The sequence below is a fragment of the Ctenopharyngodon idella genome, chromosome 22, assembly GCF_019924925.1.
Source record: "Ctenopharyngodon idella isolate HZGC_01 chromosome 22, HZGC01, whole genome shotgun sequence".
NCBI lineage: Eukaryota > Metazoa > Chordata > Actinopteri > Cypriniformes > Xenocyprididae > Ctenopharyngodon > Ctenopharyngodon idella.
In genome coordinates this window covers 19,136,076-19,157,037 of record NC_067241.1, presented here as the reverse complement: position 1 = coordinate 19,157,037, position 20,962 = coordinate 19,136,076, and the positions used below count along the sequence as shown (strand labels likewise).

The 20,962-nt window shown below is 36.3% G+C and overlaps 1 protein-coding gene across 3 annotated transcripts; it reads left to right on the top strand.

The window, feature by feature from the left end:
• The first annotated feature begins 879 nt into the window (after positions 1 to 879).
• c1ql4a (complement component 1, q subcomponent-like 4) lies at positions 880 to 20,132 on the top strand. 3 transcript variants are annotated; one of them, XM_051881136.1, is made up of 4 exons: positions 880 to 1,074; positions 1,180 to 1,292; positions 1,757 to 3,231; positions 17,263 to 20,132. In XM_051881136.1, exons 3-4 carry the CDS (start codon positions 2,701 to 2,703, stop codon positions 17,440 to 17,442), a joined length of 711 nt encoding a protein of 236 aa, XP_051737096.1. In that variant the 5' UTR covers positions 880 to 1,074; positions 1,180 to 1,292; positions 1,757 to 2,700; the 3' UTR covers positions 17,443 to 20,132. The 3 variants fall into 3 exon arrangements, with proteins under 3 accessions (XP_051737096.1, XP_051737097.1, XP_051737095.1); XM_051881137.1 differs by having other exon boundaries at positions 880 to 1,292; positions 2,566 to 3,231; XM_051881135.1 differs by having other exon boundaries at positions 880 to 1,292.
• Positions 20,133 to 20,962: the final 830 nt, after the last annotated feature.

Sequence of the window (20,962 nt, the reverse complement as noted above, 5' to 3'; positions counted from 1 at the left end):
GCTAACACAGCATTGGCTATGACTGTTTCTTGATTAAACAAAATGCTGCATTCAGACAACCAGTTTTATATTTACCCTTGCATTGCAAACAAGCAGAGACGGTCCAAAATGTGTGCGGCACGTCATTCAAGATCGAGGCGTGATGGAGTTATGAGGTTTACCCATAGTTTGAGGGTATCGACTGATCTTCCAATTTTTCTTACACCCCCACTACCACCTCCTCCATTAAACTTTAAAAATGCAGATGTGTGAATAAGCCTGACAGCGAGCAAGATGGGATGAGTTACACTGAATTCTCAATGGATCTGCTACTAGACCCAGCATTTAACCACTAGCATTAGCCTTCAAACAGACTGCAAGGGGATGCAATGGAAAATCTGTATAAATGCAATCATTTGGTCTATTTTATGTAGAAATATGGCTGATGATAGATAGATAGATAGATAGATAGATAGATAGATAGATAGATAGATAGATAGATAGATAGATAGATAGAGCACAATGATCTCAGTGTCCTTCACTAATGAGCTCTGAGAGCTAGAGAAACAGAGCCACACACACAATGACCTCGAAGTCACAAGTGCTCCATCCTTAACCCAAACAGAGATGCTTTTTTTCTAAACCATCCACAAGTTTTTTAATAAAATGGCTTATTTTTAAAACCCACACAGGCTGCTGACATGATAAACGATTAACATTTACACCACTTTACAGCATTTAATTATGATTAAGTTGGAAAAACACAACGGCTGTGTCTCAAAACCAAGTGCCCTCCCGAACCAGACAGCGTATTTGTGCGTCTCACGCGCGTTCTAGGTAGGAGTCAGTGGCGTTGAGACAGAGCCAGTGAGAGGGGCGAGGATGAGATGGGATGGAGGGAGGGAGGAGTCGACCGGATGGAAGAATGAGGGGGCAGTGTGAGTGTGTGTGTGGAGTGTGAAAATCTCACAGGTGTCGGAGTCAGAAGTCCAGCGCTGCACGTTGCTGTATTATTAAATCTTTCGACAAAACGAACGGCAAAAGCGGAAGTTTCACTCACACGCGAAGTCAGTAACAGTCCGCGGAATAAATAAGGTCAGAAGTGATAGTGACAACTTAATGAAGTCATCTTACCCTATTTGACTGTTTAAAGCATTTAAAATTGATATTTCTGCGATTCACTCTGTTGTTGGAGTAAAGAGAGGAGTCTTTATTTGCTGAAGATGCACATGAATTCATCTTTAATTTGCTCCGGACAGCCATCAGAGGAAGATTTTTAATCCTAAAGATCTTCCATTAAGTCCGAAGTCAGGGTAAGTGTCTCTTTAATGCCTTTTAATGCACTTAAAGTTGTCATACTTTTACAGGTGTTATTTTGCGTGCTTCACTCACTACATAGAACAATAGTTTTTTAATGATTTATATATCTGTTGTTTTTATTTGTGCGTATTTCTCCTGTTTAGGACAAAAGCTTTTGCAACAAAACCGTAATGCCAATTGGCCATTCAGGGGTCATTTTGATATAAAATTATAAAATATGACAGAAGATGCATTTTCGATAATGCAAGAAAAAATTCAAGACAACTTTCAGTATGTTTAATTTAGGATAAAACTGTTAATAGAGGAAGATAAAATTGAGTGTGCATTTATATATATATATATATATATATATATATATATATATATATATATATATATATATATATAATTTATGTGACATTAAATATAGCCTTAACAGATTTTCTTTATTGTCTTTTCATGTTTTTTCCTCATCCAGTTCTATTTCTGTGGAATTTTCCCAGTCCCGCCAGAGCAACTACAGGGGTCTTCCATATGATCCTAAATAAATAAATAATATTAATATTCTGAAGGATCAATAGATTGTGGCTCATCTGTTTTTGGTGCAAGGCGTTGGACAAATTTCATTGAGGAGGAGCATTTTAGTGCATCAGTTTATTTTGAAACGTGGAACATTGGATGACAGATTCTTTTGGCATCTGTCAGGTGTTTGGTTGGACTTGATTTGAATTGTGTTGCACAAGCAGCTAACTTTGAGATTTCATTTAGCCCTTTATGAACTGAATTGCAGTTTTTTGTTAGGTGGACAGGAACTTGAAGTGAAAAACCAAAAACAGGTTGTTGCTGTTCACTTGTGCAAAAGAGAACCTCAAAGAGTCTTCTGTGTATTGAAGAATTAACTGTGGATTTAATATTAACAAGCAAGGGGATGATGAAAAGAGCTGTATTGTAATTAGCCACAAAGTTACAACATTTTAAAATTACTGTATTGCGAGTGTCCCCGTATATTAGCTTGCCAAAAGCCACCTTATTTTCCTGTAAGCATCTTTTATTCTTTGCCGTTCCACACCTTTCTGTTGCACTGTTCCATTTCGTTCTTCCAGATCTTCCTTCTGCTGTCCTACCTCTAGTCCCATTGCATCCTCTCATTCCACTCTCTTCTTGGTCTCCTCGTCTCATCCATAAGTCCATCTGCTATCCTTCTCCCCATTGGCCTCATTCCTCTATAGATATCTGTGGTGTGGCTGTTCTTTCGTACCCAAACACACATTTGCTTTTACACTTTAGCGAGTTTTTCCTCCAACTCCACTGTTCACGCTGGCGGGCACCATTCCACCTAAAGGAGAGGAGGACTTTCTAACGCTTGCTGCCTCCCGGCTCAGCCGCCGCAAGCGTGTCATAGGAGCGGCCGTGGGTGTGGCCATGGTTCTGATTCTCCTGGTCACCATCCCATTACTGGTCCACAACACTAAAGGAGGAGGAGCCAATGCGGGAAGCCATTATGAAATGCTAGGAAGTTGTCGGATGGTTTGTGACCCCTACACCACTCCTCATGGCCAGGAGCTAACGGCTGTTTCACCCCCACCTCCTGATTTTCCAAACCGGAGAGGGAAATCTGGTTATCGGGGACCTCCAGGGAGCCCAGGACCACCTGGTCCACCTGGAGAGCCTGGAAAGCCAGGTCCACAAGGGCCTCCGGGTCCTGGGCCTGGCGGTTATGTGCCGTCGTTCTACAGCCCTAAGATTGCATTTTACGCAGGCCTGCGCAAGCAACATGAAGGAACTGATGTGCTCAAATTTGATGATGTGGTGACCAATGTTGGCAACTACTATGAGCCCAGCACTGGAAAATTCACATGCCCTCTACCTGGTATCTACTTCTTCACATACCATGTCCTGATGAGAGGAGGAGATGGGACCAGTATGTGGGCAGACCTCAAGAAAAATGGGCAGGTAAGAATTTATCTGTATTTATACATTTTGTTTGTGGTTGAAATGACGTCTTCAGCTCAATTGCTTTCGAATATATTTCACCCAAAAAATGATAAATGCTGTAATTATTTACTCACCTTCATGTCCTTCTAAACCTTGTATGACTTTCCTTCTTCTGCGAACACAAAATTAAGATATTTTGAATAATTTTTCAACTGTTTTTGTCCATACAATGGAAGTCAGTGGGGTCCAAAACAGCACTGAACATCATCGACACTGTCATTGTAAAGACAATCTTCTTTGTCACAGAAGAAAAACGGTTTGGAACGACATGAGGATGTGTGAATGATAACATTTTTTGGTGAATAATCCCTTCAACTATCTTATTCCTTATTATGGACATTATGTGTGCAGTCAAATGTAGAAAGTAGTTTCTCTTTGTCTCAGTTCATTATATTGGGCTTCACCATGAGGTCAGCTTCATCTAGAGGATTCAGAATAGTTGGATTATGGGTTTTTTCTATAAAAATTGATTACCACCGCACTAAACAACATGGGTGCAAATTGGACACAGTTGTATAGTTTTGCAAGGCTGACCAGAAAAAAGGCTTATAAAAAGAAAAAATCATGACGTTAATATTTGTGTCCAAACAATCTCAGCAGCAATGCCATATGTTTTGACAATTTAATAACTAAAATAAACACCATATTTACATTTCACTCATCACCTAAAAATGTGTCACACGACTCAGCAGCCAGAGCTGTCGTGGTGTGGTCTAGTGCCAGTTTGCACATCAGATAAATAATGAATGCATGAAAATTTGACAGTTTCCACATTCAGTCATTCATTCCCTTGACATTAATTAAATACTGAAGGCAGGAAATGAGCAGGACAAGAAAAGGTTTATCTGTAGTGGTTTTAAGTGACCTTTGTGGATCAAGACGCACTCTTGCAGCTTTTTATTTGACAGGCAACCGTAACATATTATTTTATGAATAGTTTTACCCAAGCACACTATAAAATGTTTATTTGTATTTCACTGGGCATTGAAAGCCAAGTTTTTTGTTGTAAAAAAAAAAAAAAAATCTCTGGCTTAATACAGTGGACCACCTGTAAAAGTGATTAGAGTCATAGTAGATTAAATTGGTCCGACCTGTACAGTTTTGTATTGTCATGCAAGTCTGCTTCCTCTGTTAAATCATTCATAACTCTTAGATTGAATCCCCTGCTCGCTGTACGTGCCCCCCTTCTATTGCATGTTCATTGATTGCTCATTAATTATCTTTTCGGTCCACTCAATTACGTCCATTTCGAGCACATCAGGTGGCCCTGCTTCACTCTTCTGTAGGGCTTGATAGAGAAATGTGTAGATTAACTGCTCACTACACCAAATATAGTGCAGATGGAATTATTTGATACATCCCTAAGCACCTGAAATACAGTCAACAGTCCGTTTACAACACAATTGTTGTTGTAGCCTATAATATTTTAAAGAGCTCATAGGATGAGGATTTGCGCAGCTACCTAATGGAAAGTACGGAGCATGTAAAAGTGAAAAGGATGCTCGGTTTTTTGACAGATGCTGAGAGACTGGAATTCTCAGAAGTGTCATCTGAAAGCAGACAATGGTCCGCTGGGATTACGAGGTTTATGTTAATTTGTAAAAGGTTACTTTTGAATACTGACAAAATAATGTTCAAACAGCCATGTCTATTGAATATTAGTCCAGTTTCTCCAGAGTTCACAGCAATTAAAAGGTTTTGAAGTGGAGAATCTAACATTGTGCCGTTTTACTCAAGACTGGATGTATACAAATATACATACAAGGTTGTTTCATCAACTAAAGGCACTTAAACTAGAGGCTAATTTTTATTAAAACATTTTTTTTTCTTTTTGTTATAGCCTATGAAGTAGAGCTGCACGATTAATCGCTAAAAGGTTGCAATTTCACATTTAAAATTCAGCTGTCTATAATCCTTTGGCAAATGAGATCACACTGGTGAGCAAATCAAATCTGCGTTTGTGCTGCTGCTGACCCAGAGAGTTGTTGTGTATGTATGAAACAACTTCGCTTTTCTTTCAACAAAGACAGTTGTCTTTTCAAGATCACTATACACCAGGGTGACTGTCATAATGAGTGACTCATTGAAACACTCGTTTCAACAGATTTCAAAAATGCTGATTGATTCAGAAACAAAACAAGTAACTGTCTTTAGGATTGAGTTCGAAAATTCATTCATTCAAATTATTGAAGTATTTAAAAGCGTTTACATAAAAAGTTACATCATTAATGTTTCAGTGGTCTGGCATACTATCTTAAAAAGGGTGTAATTGGAACATTTTCTTAGGCTATTTTTGCATATTTTGATTCATACTTCTTTTGTTTGTTTCTTTTTAGTAAATTTCATGTTATTTTGCTAAGTAGCCAAATGTTCAGATCACTGAAATATTTTTTTTCCCCTTCATAATCATCGTGATCTTTATTAAAGGGGAAAAAATGTTGTGATCAAATGCGTTTATGTATAGATTTCATTGCTTTACTCTTGGCCCAGATCCAGAAGTTTTCAATCTTAAAATATGAAAATCCATCCTAAAATTATTACATTTTCTAAAACTTGAAATAATCAAATCAATTTATATTGAACATTGTAGACAAATTAACAAAATTAGTGAGAATGAGTTTTTGGTCATTAAATACTCACCCTCATGTTGCGCCATAAAACCTTTGTTCATTATTAGAACACAAATTAACATATTTTTGATGAAATCCGAGAGCTTTCTGATGTCCTTATATACAGCAACGTCATAACCAATTTCAAGGCCCAGAAAGGTAGTAAAGACATTGTTAAAATAGTCCATGTGATTGTGAATACAGTGGTTCAACCTTAATGTTATGAAGCGATGAGAATACTTTTTTGTGCGCAAAAACAAAACAAAAATAATGACTTTATTCAACAATTTCCTGTCATTCTCTTATGCTGTCATGTTGTAAACACAGTGCAGGGCTTCCGAGTTCTACTTCAGAATGCTGGAGACTGACAGGGAAGAGAAAAAAAAATGTTGAATAAAGTTATTATTTTTGTTTTTGCGCACTATTCTGTAGTCACATGGACTATTTTAACGATGGACCTTGAAACTTGTTATGACATTGCTGTGTATAGGGAGGTCAGAAAGCTCTCGGATTTCATCAAAAATTTCTTAATTTGTGTTCTGAAGATGAATGAAGGTCTTACGGGTGTGGAACGACAAGAGGGTGAGTAATTAATGACATTATTTTCATTTTTGGGTGAACTAACCCTTTAAAAGCATTAAAACAGCATTAAAAGTGCCTATAGTTGAAAGAACACTGACAAATATGTAATTTTGCAGGAGGAACTATAAAGGAACAAAACCCAAATAGAAAAAATAAGTGGTGAAATATATCATAGTTTTTATCCTTCAACTTGAAAATAAGTTTTGACACAGTCATCTCGCATCTTCAGTGTGGAGGCCATGTTCAATATGGCACCCTAGTGGGCAGGCCCACAAGCTCAAGTGCACAAGTGAATTGTGAGATAGACTGCGAGAAGGACGCAAGGGTAGCCATGACAGTTAAGAGTATGGCAGAATCACCCAGGCTGGTTGACAGAAAAGATCAGGGGAGGAAAGGAAGATAGATGACTTAATAGAGAGCCGCAGACAGTGGGCAGTAAGACGAGACTTCTGGGAGGCTTATACGCACGGACAAAAATGAATACAGAGCTATAAACAGATGGAAAAGTGCCAAACATGTCACAGCTTGATAGGTTAACAAAAGCGCCTTAAAGATAAAAAGTCCAGATCCTGATATTAGCATTTGTTTGCTAATAATGACTCTCTGTTAATGTTAGGGTGCTAATTAAGAGAAAAAAAGTATCTCAAGTATGCTCTAGAGAGTGACGTGCATGTTGCTGTACCTGGTTGCAGGCCCGTGTGACCATCTGGCTGATCGTTGTTTGTGCTGTGGTTTTGACAGCTAGTGAAAGCTGGTCTCTTGATACCGACTGGTGCAGTTGTGATGGTCTTCTCATTGTTGGACCTCAGACATGCAAGGCTAAAGTGCCCTTTGGAAATGCCTGAAATTGAAATGATGTGGGTGGATAATCATGGAAAAGTCACAGGTCAGAAGGACCAAAAACTAAACGATGTTTCGTATCATTTGAATCTTTCTTATTGGGATACTTCAGTTACAGGACGTTTCCTTGATTTCACAGAAAAAATACCTATATACAGTCAAACCAAAATGTATTCAGACACCTTGAACATTTCATTCATTAATACAGTTTATTCACTATAGTTGGTAATAAAATGAAGAAGAATGTTTGGGTATAATATGTCACAGTTTACTTTATTTTGCTATCCTCACTTACATAAATGAACTATAGTGTCCTGAACCCACTAGTAAAAATATATCAATCAATCAAATTCTATATACAGTATATATATATATATAATATCAGTGCCTCCTCAAAAAAAAAAAAAAAAAAATAGGATGAGAAATTAATCCATATTACATATAAAACAACTCAAATATTGCAAATTACGACATTAAAAAGAGCGCAAGTCACTCGTATTTCTAAAGGAACACTGCCCAACAGCGACACCCGCAGGTAAAGTTACAGCAGGAGTCGTGCCTCCCTTTGCTCTCATAGAAAACCATCAGACCCCCTATAGCGTGCGGTGGGTTTTGTGGGGGGTAATTGAGAATGAATGGGGGAAAGTCACGTGAGAGGAGGAAATGTCTCCATCACGCTATGATTGGATGTAATTGGTTGTGATTGGATATGATTGGTTTGTGTGATAAATCCCGCCTCTTGTTTACGTGCACGTTCCGCACGTCAGTTTGAATGAACAAATGATGGCGTCAATGGGAAGACTAATTGAAAAGTAAGTAAACAGATCACCCAATTAGATATCACCGCTTTATGTCACGTCAAAATCAAACTTGAAATGGACTGAAAACATGATTTTTAGTGCAATCAGCTTGGTGAAATTAAAAATACATCTTCGTGTCTGTGACAGACGGTGTTTACGGAGCATGACTGATGATCCAAAATAGCCTAAGTTGACTATTAAAAAGAAAAACATCAATACACAAATAAAATATATTGTTTAAATTATTACTGCCTTTAGTTATTATTTTGGAATGAATGTAGAAATGCTTAAAACACTAACTTGATGAGATTGACTTGGTTTTGATAAACAGAACATTTATTACAATACATTGTTAATGTAAAATTACAAAATAGAATTGTATTTGGTTTATTTTTTTTATTTTTTGATGTAATGTAAAGTCATGTTTATTCAACAAGGAAGATGTGTCAACGTTAAGAGTAATGCACATGAATTTACATTTGATTCATAAAAAATTAAAAAATGTGCCTCATTTCAGAACACCACTGCACGCCACTGATATATATATATATATATATATATAATTTTTTTTAAAGAATATATCACATTAACTTTTCATTACGACTCTTTAATTACATTTTTTGTATTTTTGACTTTGCTATTTTTTTTCCCACACCCAGATTTTTTTAACTTCCACTCTATCATATTTCTTTTTTAACATGTTAAATGATGGAAGTTTTACATTAAAGACACATTTTCAATTCATTTTATGTGTATAATCTTATATTTTATATTATTATATTTTTATAAAATTTTATAACAAAGATCATCAACATCATGACAAGCATTTTAGAGAATAATTGAGGTTTTAATTGAATAATTGAAAGGTGGAAATGAGGTTTTTATGTTGGAAATAAGATGTGACAGGAAAGCTCTTATCACTATTTAATTCAGAAACGATTTTTTTTTTAATAATTTCAACATTAATTTACTGCTCACCAACTTTCCCCACACCATTACGTTAATCCAAGCTGAAGTTTTAGTGGATGTTTATTTTAAAATATGTGATAAATGTTTAACATAGATGATAAAATGTAGTTTAAAGAAGTTTGATTTTTCAGGATTTTTAAAATGTGCCATTAATTAAAGAGTGATCCATATTTCAGTTTGTCTTTTAATGTAGGATTAGTACATTTTTTTGTTTATTTGTATTTGAATAGCATCTTTCAAGGGCAATATATCACAGTCGATGAAGATGGAATTTTGAGCAATATTTCATTTGTTCAGTAACAGATGGAAAGGATTAGTGATGTGATAATAGTGCCCTCTTCAATATTTAATGAGGTTATATCTTAATTTTTCTTGTAATTAATTTGGTATAATGCCCACTGAAGGAGATTCATGCTGAAATTTCATCACTGTGCATTTAGTGACTGTATCACAGCACCTGCTACAACCGAAGGGAATTCATACACGGGAAAAAAATTTTACCTGTCAGGTCCCACCCTCAAAAGTCCCAGGGTCGCACATCATTTAATAATAACCTCTAATTGTTATGCTGTTTAAGTCTTCTGTCTGATGGAATAACTGCATAAAGACCTATAAACATACGGAGAGATTTGTTAAAAGGATGTGATGCTGCTAGCATTATTTGTGGCGCTTTTATTGTGCTTGTTGAATAATGGGTTGTTTGCCTTAATGCTAATGTGAGTCAAAATATGACACCAGGGTCATACGTCATCTCTGATTTAGCAGCTACATGTCTTCTTCGTCATCATTAACATGCTGTTAATCTTTTAATTTATGGTCACTCAGATTCGATGTACATTCCCAAAACCTTAGACTGAACCTTTGTTCAGAGTGGACTAATCTGCACTCCGTCCTCTCTGTTGCTTAATCGTTCCACCATTCTTTTTTCCCCCTTTTTCACCTGTCACACGCTCTTTTAATAGACCTCCAAAAGGTCGAGCTCTTTCACACGCTAGTGTTAAAAATGCCATCGCCTGTCTGTTAATGACCAGTACCTGCTCTAATAAATGTCTCCCGGTGCAGTGACATGTACAGAGTCCGGTAGAAATATAATGAGTGTCTTTGGTAGTCTCTAATTGTAGTAATCCCTAATTGCACGGCCTCTAATTGGCAAATAGTTTTAAGGGAAATCTTTTGAACTGATTAAAAATTAGTAAAGTGGAATGCATATGTGACATACTCATTAAATCCCAGCTGGGGTCACTTGTTAAAGCGATAGTTCACCCAAAAATGTATAAATCATTTATTCAGCCTCATGTAGTTGCCAATATGAATGAGTTGCTTTTTTTCAAAACACAGAAGATATTTTTAAAAATGGGTGTCAGTGGGGTCCAATTTTGTTTTGAAGCCCAGCGTTCTTCAAAAATATCTTTGATAACACTTTAAAATAAGGTTCCATTCGAGCTAACAGTGGAAAATACTTCTAAAACATTTATTTTGTTGGTAACACTTTAGTATAGGGAACACATATTAACTATTAACTATGACTTTTCCCTCAATAAACTCCTAATTTACTGCTTATTAATAGTTAGTAAGTTAGTTGTTAAGTTTAGGTATTGGGTAGGATTAAGAATGTAGAATAAGGTCATGCAGAATAAGGCATTAATATGTGCTTAATAAGTACTAATAAATAGCCAATATTATAGTAATATGTATGCTAATAACTGGCTAATAGCAACTAGTTAAAAAACCCTAAAATAAAGTGTTACCATTATGTTTAGTTAATGTTCATTTCAATACAGTATTTATATTTAATGTTATTTAATGGACCCGAGCTAACATGAACTAACAACACTAACCCTAACAGTTGTAACTAACATTAACATTAACGTTAACATTAATTTAAATCTTACTGTTTATGAATGAATGAATGAATGAAGTGTGCAGCATCCACTTGTTAAATGTATTGCTCATTGTTAGTTAAAGGGGTCCTTGATTATGATTTCACTTTTTTTTTTTTACTTTAGTTAGTGTAATGTTGCTGTTTGAGCATAAACAACATGCAATGCAAAGAGAGATATTTTCTTTTACAGAAATCGCTTTTTAAGGACTACAATAAACGGCTGGTAGGGACTGCAATGAGCTTCTTCCCGGGTTGGTGACATCACTAACCCTAAAATTTACATAAACCCCGCCCCCGAGAACACGCAACACAGGGGGCGGGGCCATGTTGGGCTGCTTTAGAGAAGAGGAAGAGCTGTTGTAGTAGAGTGTTGTTGACATGCCGTCATTTTACGCCGGACTGCTTCACAAACGAGGGTCAATTAAAACAACGATTAACATGACGGCACATGCTAGTCGATGAGTCGAACACAGCAACTACATAAATTTATCCACTAACCATTCAGAAACGTCCTAAAAGTTGTAACTTCTTCCTGAGTCTCTCCATCAGTGTCGACTCCGGTTTGAACAATGTAAGGCTGAACACCGTTACTGACAATCCTCGTTTTGGCTGCGTGAGATTCTCCAGCTTTGTTGTTGTTGAGCGACCAAAGCGCGAGCTGTTAAAGCTCCGCCCTCTTCTGGAAAGGGGGCCGGCAGCAGCAGCTCATTTGCATTTAAAGGGACACGCACAAAAACGGCGTGTTTTTGCTCACAACCAAATAGGGGCAAATTTGACAAGCTATAATAAATGATCTGTGGGGTATTTTGAGCTGAAACTTCACAGACACATTCTGGGGACACCAGAGACTTGTGAAAAGGGGCATTATAGGTCCCCTTTAATGTTAGTTAATGCTTTAACTAAAATGTTACCATATCTTCTTTTGGGTTATACTGATTTAGAATGAGTAAATGATGACAGAATTTACATTTTGGGTGAACTAACCCTTTAATCAGTTTACTATATTCACACAGTGATTGAACCTGTGGTCACGGAGCTTGTAACGAGTGCTATAGTGTGCACTTGAACCATTAGTATGCAATGCCACACTCGTACAGTATGCCAATTAAGCATAACTCTCAGAAGAAGCGAAAGAAATTTTATTCTCCCTTTGAGGCAAAACGCAGCTATTCAATAAATGTTCCATTTTTTTTTTCTTTAGTCTTTTCCCTCCCCTCCCGTGTGCTTGGTCCCTTAGGTAAGTTTAAGAGCTAGTTTTCCATTGTCTCCGCTCTAAGAGGTCTGTATATCACCGAGAATGAATCCTGTCAGTTTTATTACCGCTGGAGCACGGCACCACTGATAAAAAACAAGACTTCATATACCCTTGCATCTCGCTGCTCTCACAAAATAGCCTTGCTTGATCAGTCTGTTATCCTAACCTCCCCCTCCCATTTTCTCCTTCAACCCCTGTCTTTCTCCTACCGCTCGCCTTTGCTTATGTATAAAATGCCGTTGCAGAAGTGCCCCCCCTTCATTCTCCCCCTCAATGTAATAAAAAGGCCTGGCAGAACAAGCCCCCAGCAGGCCCGTGGGTCCCTGCGCACAGCCGGCGCTGAGATCAAGTCAGCGTGGCGTTTCACAAGTAGTCGGCTTCCATGTCAATATCCATCTCCAGTGCAGTCAACGGTAATCCTAAAAAGCCTCTCTCCCTCTCCCTCCAAGACAAGCTTTCATATCACTTATATTTGATAAATGCCGGGAAGCATCTAACAAGCGCACTTTGCGGGAGATGTCTAAACCCCGGGCGCTCAGATACGGTGAAACTGATCCCAAAAATACAAGACGTGAATCAATGGAAGCGAAGAAATGTCTTAAATGGTCTTCGCCGGATGTCTGCTAATTAAAGTGACCGCTTGCATCGTCGTATCGAACACGGGGGTATGCCGGAGGGAGAGACTGCCCCTTTGCTCGCTTAGCCAAAATAATGAGGAGAATGACATACGCTCTGCGTCGATAGGGAGAGGAGGGCAGGTCATCGCTGTCAGACGTGGAATGATGCACATGCCATATTGACCACCTCAATATATGGACTGTTTTAAAAATTTACATTTTCATAAGTCATTGTGTCGTTGCAATGAAGATTTGATATATTTTTGGTCTTCTATAAAGAAAATATCATTGTTGCAATGATTGGTATTCAGTAACACAGCATTCAATATAGATTATTATGTGCAGATGACTGTATCATAGAGTGTGGCTGTAAGATCTGGATGTGAAAGATTGTGTAGGAGTTTTAGGAGTCAGTTTTTATGTGAGATATAGTTGAAAAAGGGGTTTCTCAAGGGACTGGCAACCCAACATAACTGTTTGATTCAGACTACACAGGGACAAGCTAAAAGTCTTCTCACATCGCACCTCAACACAACGAATATCTTCAGGTGAAATAATAGCTATTTTTTACACATCTAAACATTTAGTCATATTAAAGTTTGTCATGACCCATATGATATTCAATAGGGCTGCATGATTTATCGCGATTTGGCAAAGGCTGTTATTATTTTATGCGCAGCTTGTCAGAGCTGTACGGCTCTGTGATCAGTAGTAAATGCTCCATCTGAAAGCCAGAGGGCGCTCTTGCGCAGAAACTCCAAATATGCCCTGCCGCAGAAGAAGATAACACAGTCATAGCTGAATAAACAGAAGATGGAAACGCTTTGATTGATTAAACATGACTAATAAACACACGACTGCCTTATTCTGTGTAAAAAGACACATCATCTAACAGAAGGATGCTCAGCTGTCGTTGAATAGAGTAAGTTTGGAGTAAAAACAAGTTATTAAATGTTGTCTTTTGTTGCTTTTTAAAATGTACATTATAAGCGACTCAATCTCGCAGTGCTTTCAGATGGATTAACATTTGGAGCCATACTTTATTGACAAGCTGTGCATAAAAAAGTAATCGCAGCCTTTGCCATTTCATAATCGCATTTAAGCGATAATTGCATTTAAGTTCAGTGTTATTTTTCGTATTGTGCAATAAATCGTGCAGCCCTAATATTCAAACTTAATTAGATATTGGTGTTTAATATAACTACAGATCTATATTATGTTCAGATAAATGGCAGCATTTGTTGACACCCAACAACAGTACTCAGGTTGGGTAATTTATGTTTTTTTTGTTTGTTTTTGGTGATAAATACTATTAAAAATATATGTTTGTTTCCATTTAATTAGCAAAAAGTGCATTATTTTTTATTATTAGTATTATTATAACTACTACTATTATTATTATTAAAACATAATCATTATGAATATTTTTACTTTAACTTATTCGATATTCATAGTGAATGCTATGCTTTGTATTGTTGTGTAAGGCAAAATAAAACAATTATTGAACACTTACATGTAAATGTAATATTGGTTGATCACTAGTTTTTACTTCCTTTGTTCTTTTTTATGTGCAAATAGAGTCTCTGCACAGCTCATGAAAACTTGGAAGGGTATTTTTCAAATTACAAATGACAAATATCTATCACTGCTATGCAAAATCAATTTAAAACTGATATATTTGTCATACAGTGCTGCATTATAAACCGCCCTAACATCATTATACAGATTGGTATTCAATAACGCATCTAAATGGCTGTAGTCTCCACTCAGGACGTTGTGCGGATGTTGACAGTATCTTGATGGTAATGGAGTGGGGTTATTAGATTATGGATATGGGAGGGAGTTTATCTTTGCTTGGGGTCATTGTGTTTTATGTGGGCCGTGGTTGTGGGTGTTTCTCAAGGGAATAACACGGCCAATAAAACAAGAGGCATTTGAGTGAGTGATGGCATGTTGTATGAGGATGTTTACTGACACCGTGCATATCTTTGTATTTTTTTTCCCCCTAGAATAGACTCGCTCCATATGTTTAGGAAACCTGACAGAGATTGAGTGGCTATAACACGGCTGAGCAAAATGCCTGACAATCACTGTCTGTCACCTGACACCTGCCTGCTAGGAGCTTATGCATCTTTTCTATTTAGAATACTTGAGTATAGATCAGATACTAAAAAATGACGATAACGTATCACACAAGTCATATTGCAGGGATATGAAAAAGTGCAGTTTATTTTTTATCTTTTTAATTGCATCTCTATGCAGGAATGTGCGTCTGTCTGACCACATGACTAATCTCAATTTAAAATGTTAACAAACAAGTTTCAGATCCACTGCTGGGAGTCAATACGGCTGATCTCTCAAGCAGAATTTAAATGAGTCCATGTCTCCAGTAAACAGTCTCATCGCGGTTTGTGTGATACGTGCGCTTGCGATTAAATTCAACAGGTCAATACGAGAAAGGGATATGGTACAGTTTTAGCATAACCCATATAGGTGTAGCTACACGATCCTACAGTAGATAAATAGGAGAGAGTGTGACTGCTTTCACAATTGGGGTGGAGGTCAGCAGGCTCTCTGCAGCTCCATCCATTTAACCCGACCAGCCCTTGTCAGAGTATCATTTAATAATGACTCCATTCCATTGCCATAGAGATGATAAAACAAGGTTTCTTTCATGTCAAGAGAGCATCTTTATGTAGAGATATTTGTTTTTTACATGCAGTGCAGTACTTTTTTTGTCTCATCATGTTCCTCCACAACCTCATCAGCACCCCTTCATACACATTTACCAGAAATGTGTATCACATTATGCAGTGTTTAATTTAGCATTATCATTAATATGAATAATATATAATTCATATTATTTATTTAGTTTAATATAATAAATGTTTATAAAGTGTATAAAACTCACAAATATTCAACTCATAATTTTTGTCTGTTCATTTTAAAAAAAATATATATATTTTTATTATTATTTTTTATTTTTTTAATTATAAAATTATCTGTAGATTCTTTTTTAATTATTTTTATGTTAAAATATTAATTTGTTTTCTATAGGTTTAACAAATCAAAATCTTTCAGAGCTTTGCATTTATATAAAAATCTGACTTATTAATTTCTTCTTTTGCGTTTTATTATTTTTATTTCTTATGCATTCCATTTTAACTCTTATGTATTTGTTTCCTCTTTATGTAAAGCACTTTGAATTACCAGTGTGTATGAAATGTGCTATATAAATAAAATTGCCTTGCCTTTCATACAGTCAAACCAAAAATTATTCAGACATTTTTGATATATTTTTACTAGTGGGTGCAGGACACTATAGATCATTTATGTAAGTGAGGATAGCAAAATAAAGTAAACTGTGACATATTATACCCCAAAATCCTTCATACATTGGACTACCAAACTGATTTGGGACCAAAAATTATTCAGAAACTTTGACCTGACCATGTTTTGCTTAAGTGTTATCTGACATTTTTTCTGACACAGTTTAACTGTGAGATCTTGTCATATTTTATTACCAACTATAGTGAATAAACTGTATTAATAAACGAAATGTTCAAGGTGTCTGAATACATTTTGGTTTGACTGTATATAATAATGAAAATGCTACTGAATTCAGTCTGTGCTTATTTATAATACATTTCACTATCAGAAATGGTTACATATATCAAAAACACTGTAAACCCTAATGCAAAGGTAGAACAAACTTAAATTAAACAAATTAGTTCAGTCAAATTAACTTTTATGAGTATTTAGCACTTTCTTTTTCTTTCAAGTTCACAGAACTGATATATTTTAAGTAAACTGAACTGTTTCATTGTTTTGAGTTTTCTGAATTAGCTTGTTATAGCTAGCTAAGTTTACACTAATAAAAATGTTCACATTGGAAAATTTTAAGTTAAATGTATGAATTAGTGTACTCAAACATTTCAAGTTAAGAACAATTAAAATGTATGAGTACAAAATCTGCCAGTTCTGCTTATTTAAACATTGAATTTCTTAACTTAAAAAATTTGAGCCAGCTGCCTCAAATGTTTTGAGTTTTGCCAACTCATTTGGGTTTACAACGCAATTCAATGTTCAGATCTCACTTGCTGAATATTTCTATGTTTAAGTGACGATTTTTCCGAGTGTCTGAAGCATTGATGTGTTTGTTACACATTGAATTGCAATAGCAGGTTTAAATCTAGCCTGCGTCATGTCCCAATCCCACCTGTTTAAAATAATTTAAAAGCTTCAAATGTCACACTTCATGTTGTTGTGCTTTAGTTGTGTTGAATATCACTAAATTATTATATATACTTTTAGTGCTTCATCTACTTTTCAATATAATTCAAGTATACAGGAATATTGGGATATAATCTGTAAATTGTTGCGATCTGCTCTGTCCTTCCTCTAACCGTGGCTTCATTTCTCCTGTGTGTGACAGGTGAGGGCCAGCGCTATCGCCCAGGATGCTGATCAGAATTATGACTACGCCTCCAACAGTGTGATCCTGCATTTAGACGTGGGAGATGAGGTCTGTGTGCAGCTGGACGGAGGGAAAGTCCACGGAGGAAACACCAACAAATACAGCACGTTCTCTGGCTTCCTCATCTATGCTGACTGACCTGCTCATGATGCTGCTCTACACACTCAGATGTACTGTGTACACACACACACACACACACTCATACAGTTACCTTCACACACTGAACAGGCTTGAAAGAAATGGACATGGTTTATACTGAGTGGAAGGGCTTCACAGATAAGAATTCCTTTCATAAAGCAGATTTCCAAGATTATACACTACTCCCAAACGTAAATTAAAACGCATATAAATATATGTCTATATCTATCCTGAACATTGACACACTCATATTTTAATGTGTGTACTTGTTGGTGTACTTGTCTCCATTTTGTGTGTCAATCAAAACCTTGAGATTCCAAGTCACTCTCTGTAGTCGACATGCTTTATGTTGAGCTGAGCTGCATTTACACATGGCTAGACTTGAAACAAAATCGGTGCGTAAACATACTTTTTATTCACTAGATGCAGCCGTAGCTCAATACAGGCACGTATATATGCGTCCGCACACACAGAGCAGGGCTAGTGGTTAATTGAAGTCCTCTTGTTCAATTCATTTGACTTAAAGTGACTGTTTTGGCCGTCTTTAATTATATGTGGAATTGGAAATATGGTTCATAACAGCCACACAGATGGATTTCCAATCACTCTACAGAATACAGCTCAGACCGGAATGTTATTATATTGATTCAGTCATTAGACTCTTCAATATTCAAATTTAAACCAACACAATGTGCGAACACAATATGTTTTAAACACATAAATAATGTGATTATTTAATACTTTTTAAAGGGGAGGATGTTGTACCCCTCTGTGTAAGTCTAGTAAAACATATTATAATGTAAAACTTTAAATCAGAATGAAAATATTCCACTCTTGACAATGAATTATGCATTTTATATCTTATCTGCATTATGTTCTAGAATTATTTATATAGAGATTGTAGATTTATTGAGCTAGTACTATAAAAAGTCTAAGAAATTAATTTAATTTTTGGAATATATTTAAAATTTAACACTACTGCAATGCATTTAAGAGAAGGTCAATACATATTCACATACATTTTTATGTATTATGTTTTAGAATATGTGTTTATAGAAGTTATACATTTATAAATCAAGCTTATATCTATATATTTTTTTCTGTAATATCATGCCCAATAAGATTGCTATTTTATGAGAAATGATACCAAAAGTTTGAAAGATAATTCTGACAATAATGTGTCCTCAAACATTTTAAATCCAGACTAAATTTAGTTTAATTTAAATAAATCTAGATAAATCTTTGTAAGAAATCCAGCATGAAGTAGTTGATGACACAAGTCAAGCCATGTGCAAATGATGCAAATATACAAATAACATGTCAAAAACATTCCCTAATCTCAAACAATTCAATAATAAATCATATTCAAATATCTTTGTTTCATTTTTATGTAACATTTGTACAAATGACTATTCAAAAAACCTTGCAACGTGTTAAGTGAATACTAAAACATATGGCAAACATATTTCTGTCATGCAAAATTATTCTCTACTAGAGAGAGAAACAAAATGTCTGAATCAGAGACGTGTTTACCAGAGAATAAAAATTCAGTCTTTTGGAGACAAAAAAAAAAAAAAAAAAAAAAAAGAAAGAAAGAAAAACCAGCTAAACAAGAACGATACTTGGATTCTACCTGGGCATGTCAGGGCTAAAACGAGAGAAGAAACCTTTAATTAAAAGTGAGAGGTAATGACATTCCGGCCTTAAGGCTTTGGTGAATCTGTAGCCTATGGGAATATGTGGGGGATCTCAGCGTGTCCGTGGCCAGCCTCCTCGCGCTCTCCTGCCAGATTCCAGTTGAAAGTTAATTGGACGGGGAGAGGTCTGAGGCGGCCTGCACTGAGGCCCATTAGTGATTCCCCTGTCGAATGCAGAGCCACGAGGATCACAGACTCACAAATAGGCAGATTAAAATAATCAATACACTTCACTTGCCTCCAACACATTCGCACAAGTGCGCGCAGAAACAGACCTGCATGCACATCCACACACAAATCCGTGCAAAATGAATTCAGTAATTAGTGGAGGACCTATTCACCACTGGTGTATGATACTTGGCTCTCTGGCTCTCGCTCCGAGAGTGTATGTGCCGTCTAATGAGGGGGGAATAGTTCTGACTGGTGCCGAGCACAGAGACAGAAAAGGTCAGGGAGCTGTTGATGGGCTCGTCTTGACACACAATGCATCATGGGGTATTTCAGCACAATCAAAACAAACCCTCAGATTACATGTAGATATAAATAAAATGTATACAAATAAATATATGGTCATTAAGATACACTATTGTGAAAAGTTTATAACAGGTCAGTGTAATATATATAAATGAACAACTCGTTGAACCTTAAAGCAGATGGGCTACAGCAGCAGAAGACCCCACTGGGTGACTTTCTTGTCAGGTATGAACAGGAAACTGAGGCTATAATTCACAGGGGCTCACCAAAATTGGACAATAGAATATTGGAAAAACGTTGTCTGGTCTGATGAGTCTCCATTTCTGTTACAACATTCAGATGGTAGGGTCAGATTTTGGTATAAACTACATGAAAGCATGGATCCATCCTGGCCTGGTGTAATGGTGTGGGGGAGATTTTCTTGACACACTTTGGGTCCCTTAGTATCAATATAGCATCGTTTAAATACCACAGCCTACCCGAGTATTGTTGCTGACCCCTTTATGACCACAGTGGACCCATCTTCTGATGACTATTTCCATCAGGATGACGCACCATGTCACAAAACTAAGACCGTCGTTCATCTTCAGAACACAAATTGAGGTATTTTTGTTGAAATCTGATGGCTCAGTGAGGCCTGCATAGCCAGCAATGACATTTCCTCTCTCAAGATCCATTAATGTACTAAAAACATATTTAAATCAATTCATTTAAATCATTAATATTATAAAGCAACGAGAATATTTTTGGTGCGCCAAGAAAACAAAATAACGACTTATATAGTGATGGCCGATTTCAAAACACTGCTTCATGAAGCTTCGGAGCGTTATGAATCAGCGTATCAAATCATGATTCAGATCGCGTCAAAACGCCAAACTGCTGAAATCACGTGACTTTGGCGCTCCGAACCGCTAATTCGACACAAAAGATTCATAACGCTCCGAAGCTTCATGAAGCAGTGTTTTGAAATCGGCCATCACTATATAAGTCGTTATTTTGTTTTTTTGGCGCACCAAAAATATTCTCGTGGCTTTATAATATTAATATTGAACCACTGTACTCACATGAACTGATTTAAATATGTTTTAACCAGCACTAGCAAGGTGTACCAAATAAAATGGCAGTGTGTATATATATATATACACACACTACCAGTCAAAAGTTTGGAAACATTACTATTTGTAATGTTTTTAAACGAAGTCTCTTATGCTCATTAAGGCTGCATTTATTTCATAATAAATACAGAAAAAACAATAACATTGTGAAATATTATTACAATTTAAAATTATGGTTTTCTATTTTAATATACTTTAAAATATAATTTATTTCTGTGATGCAAAGCTGAATTT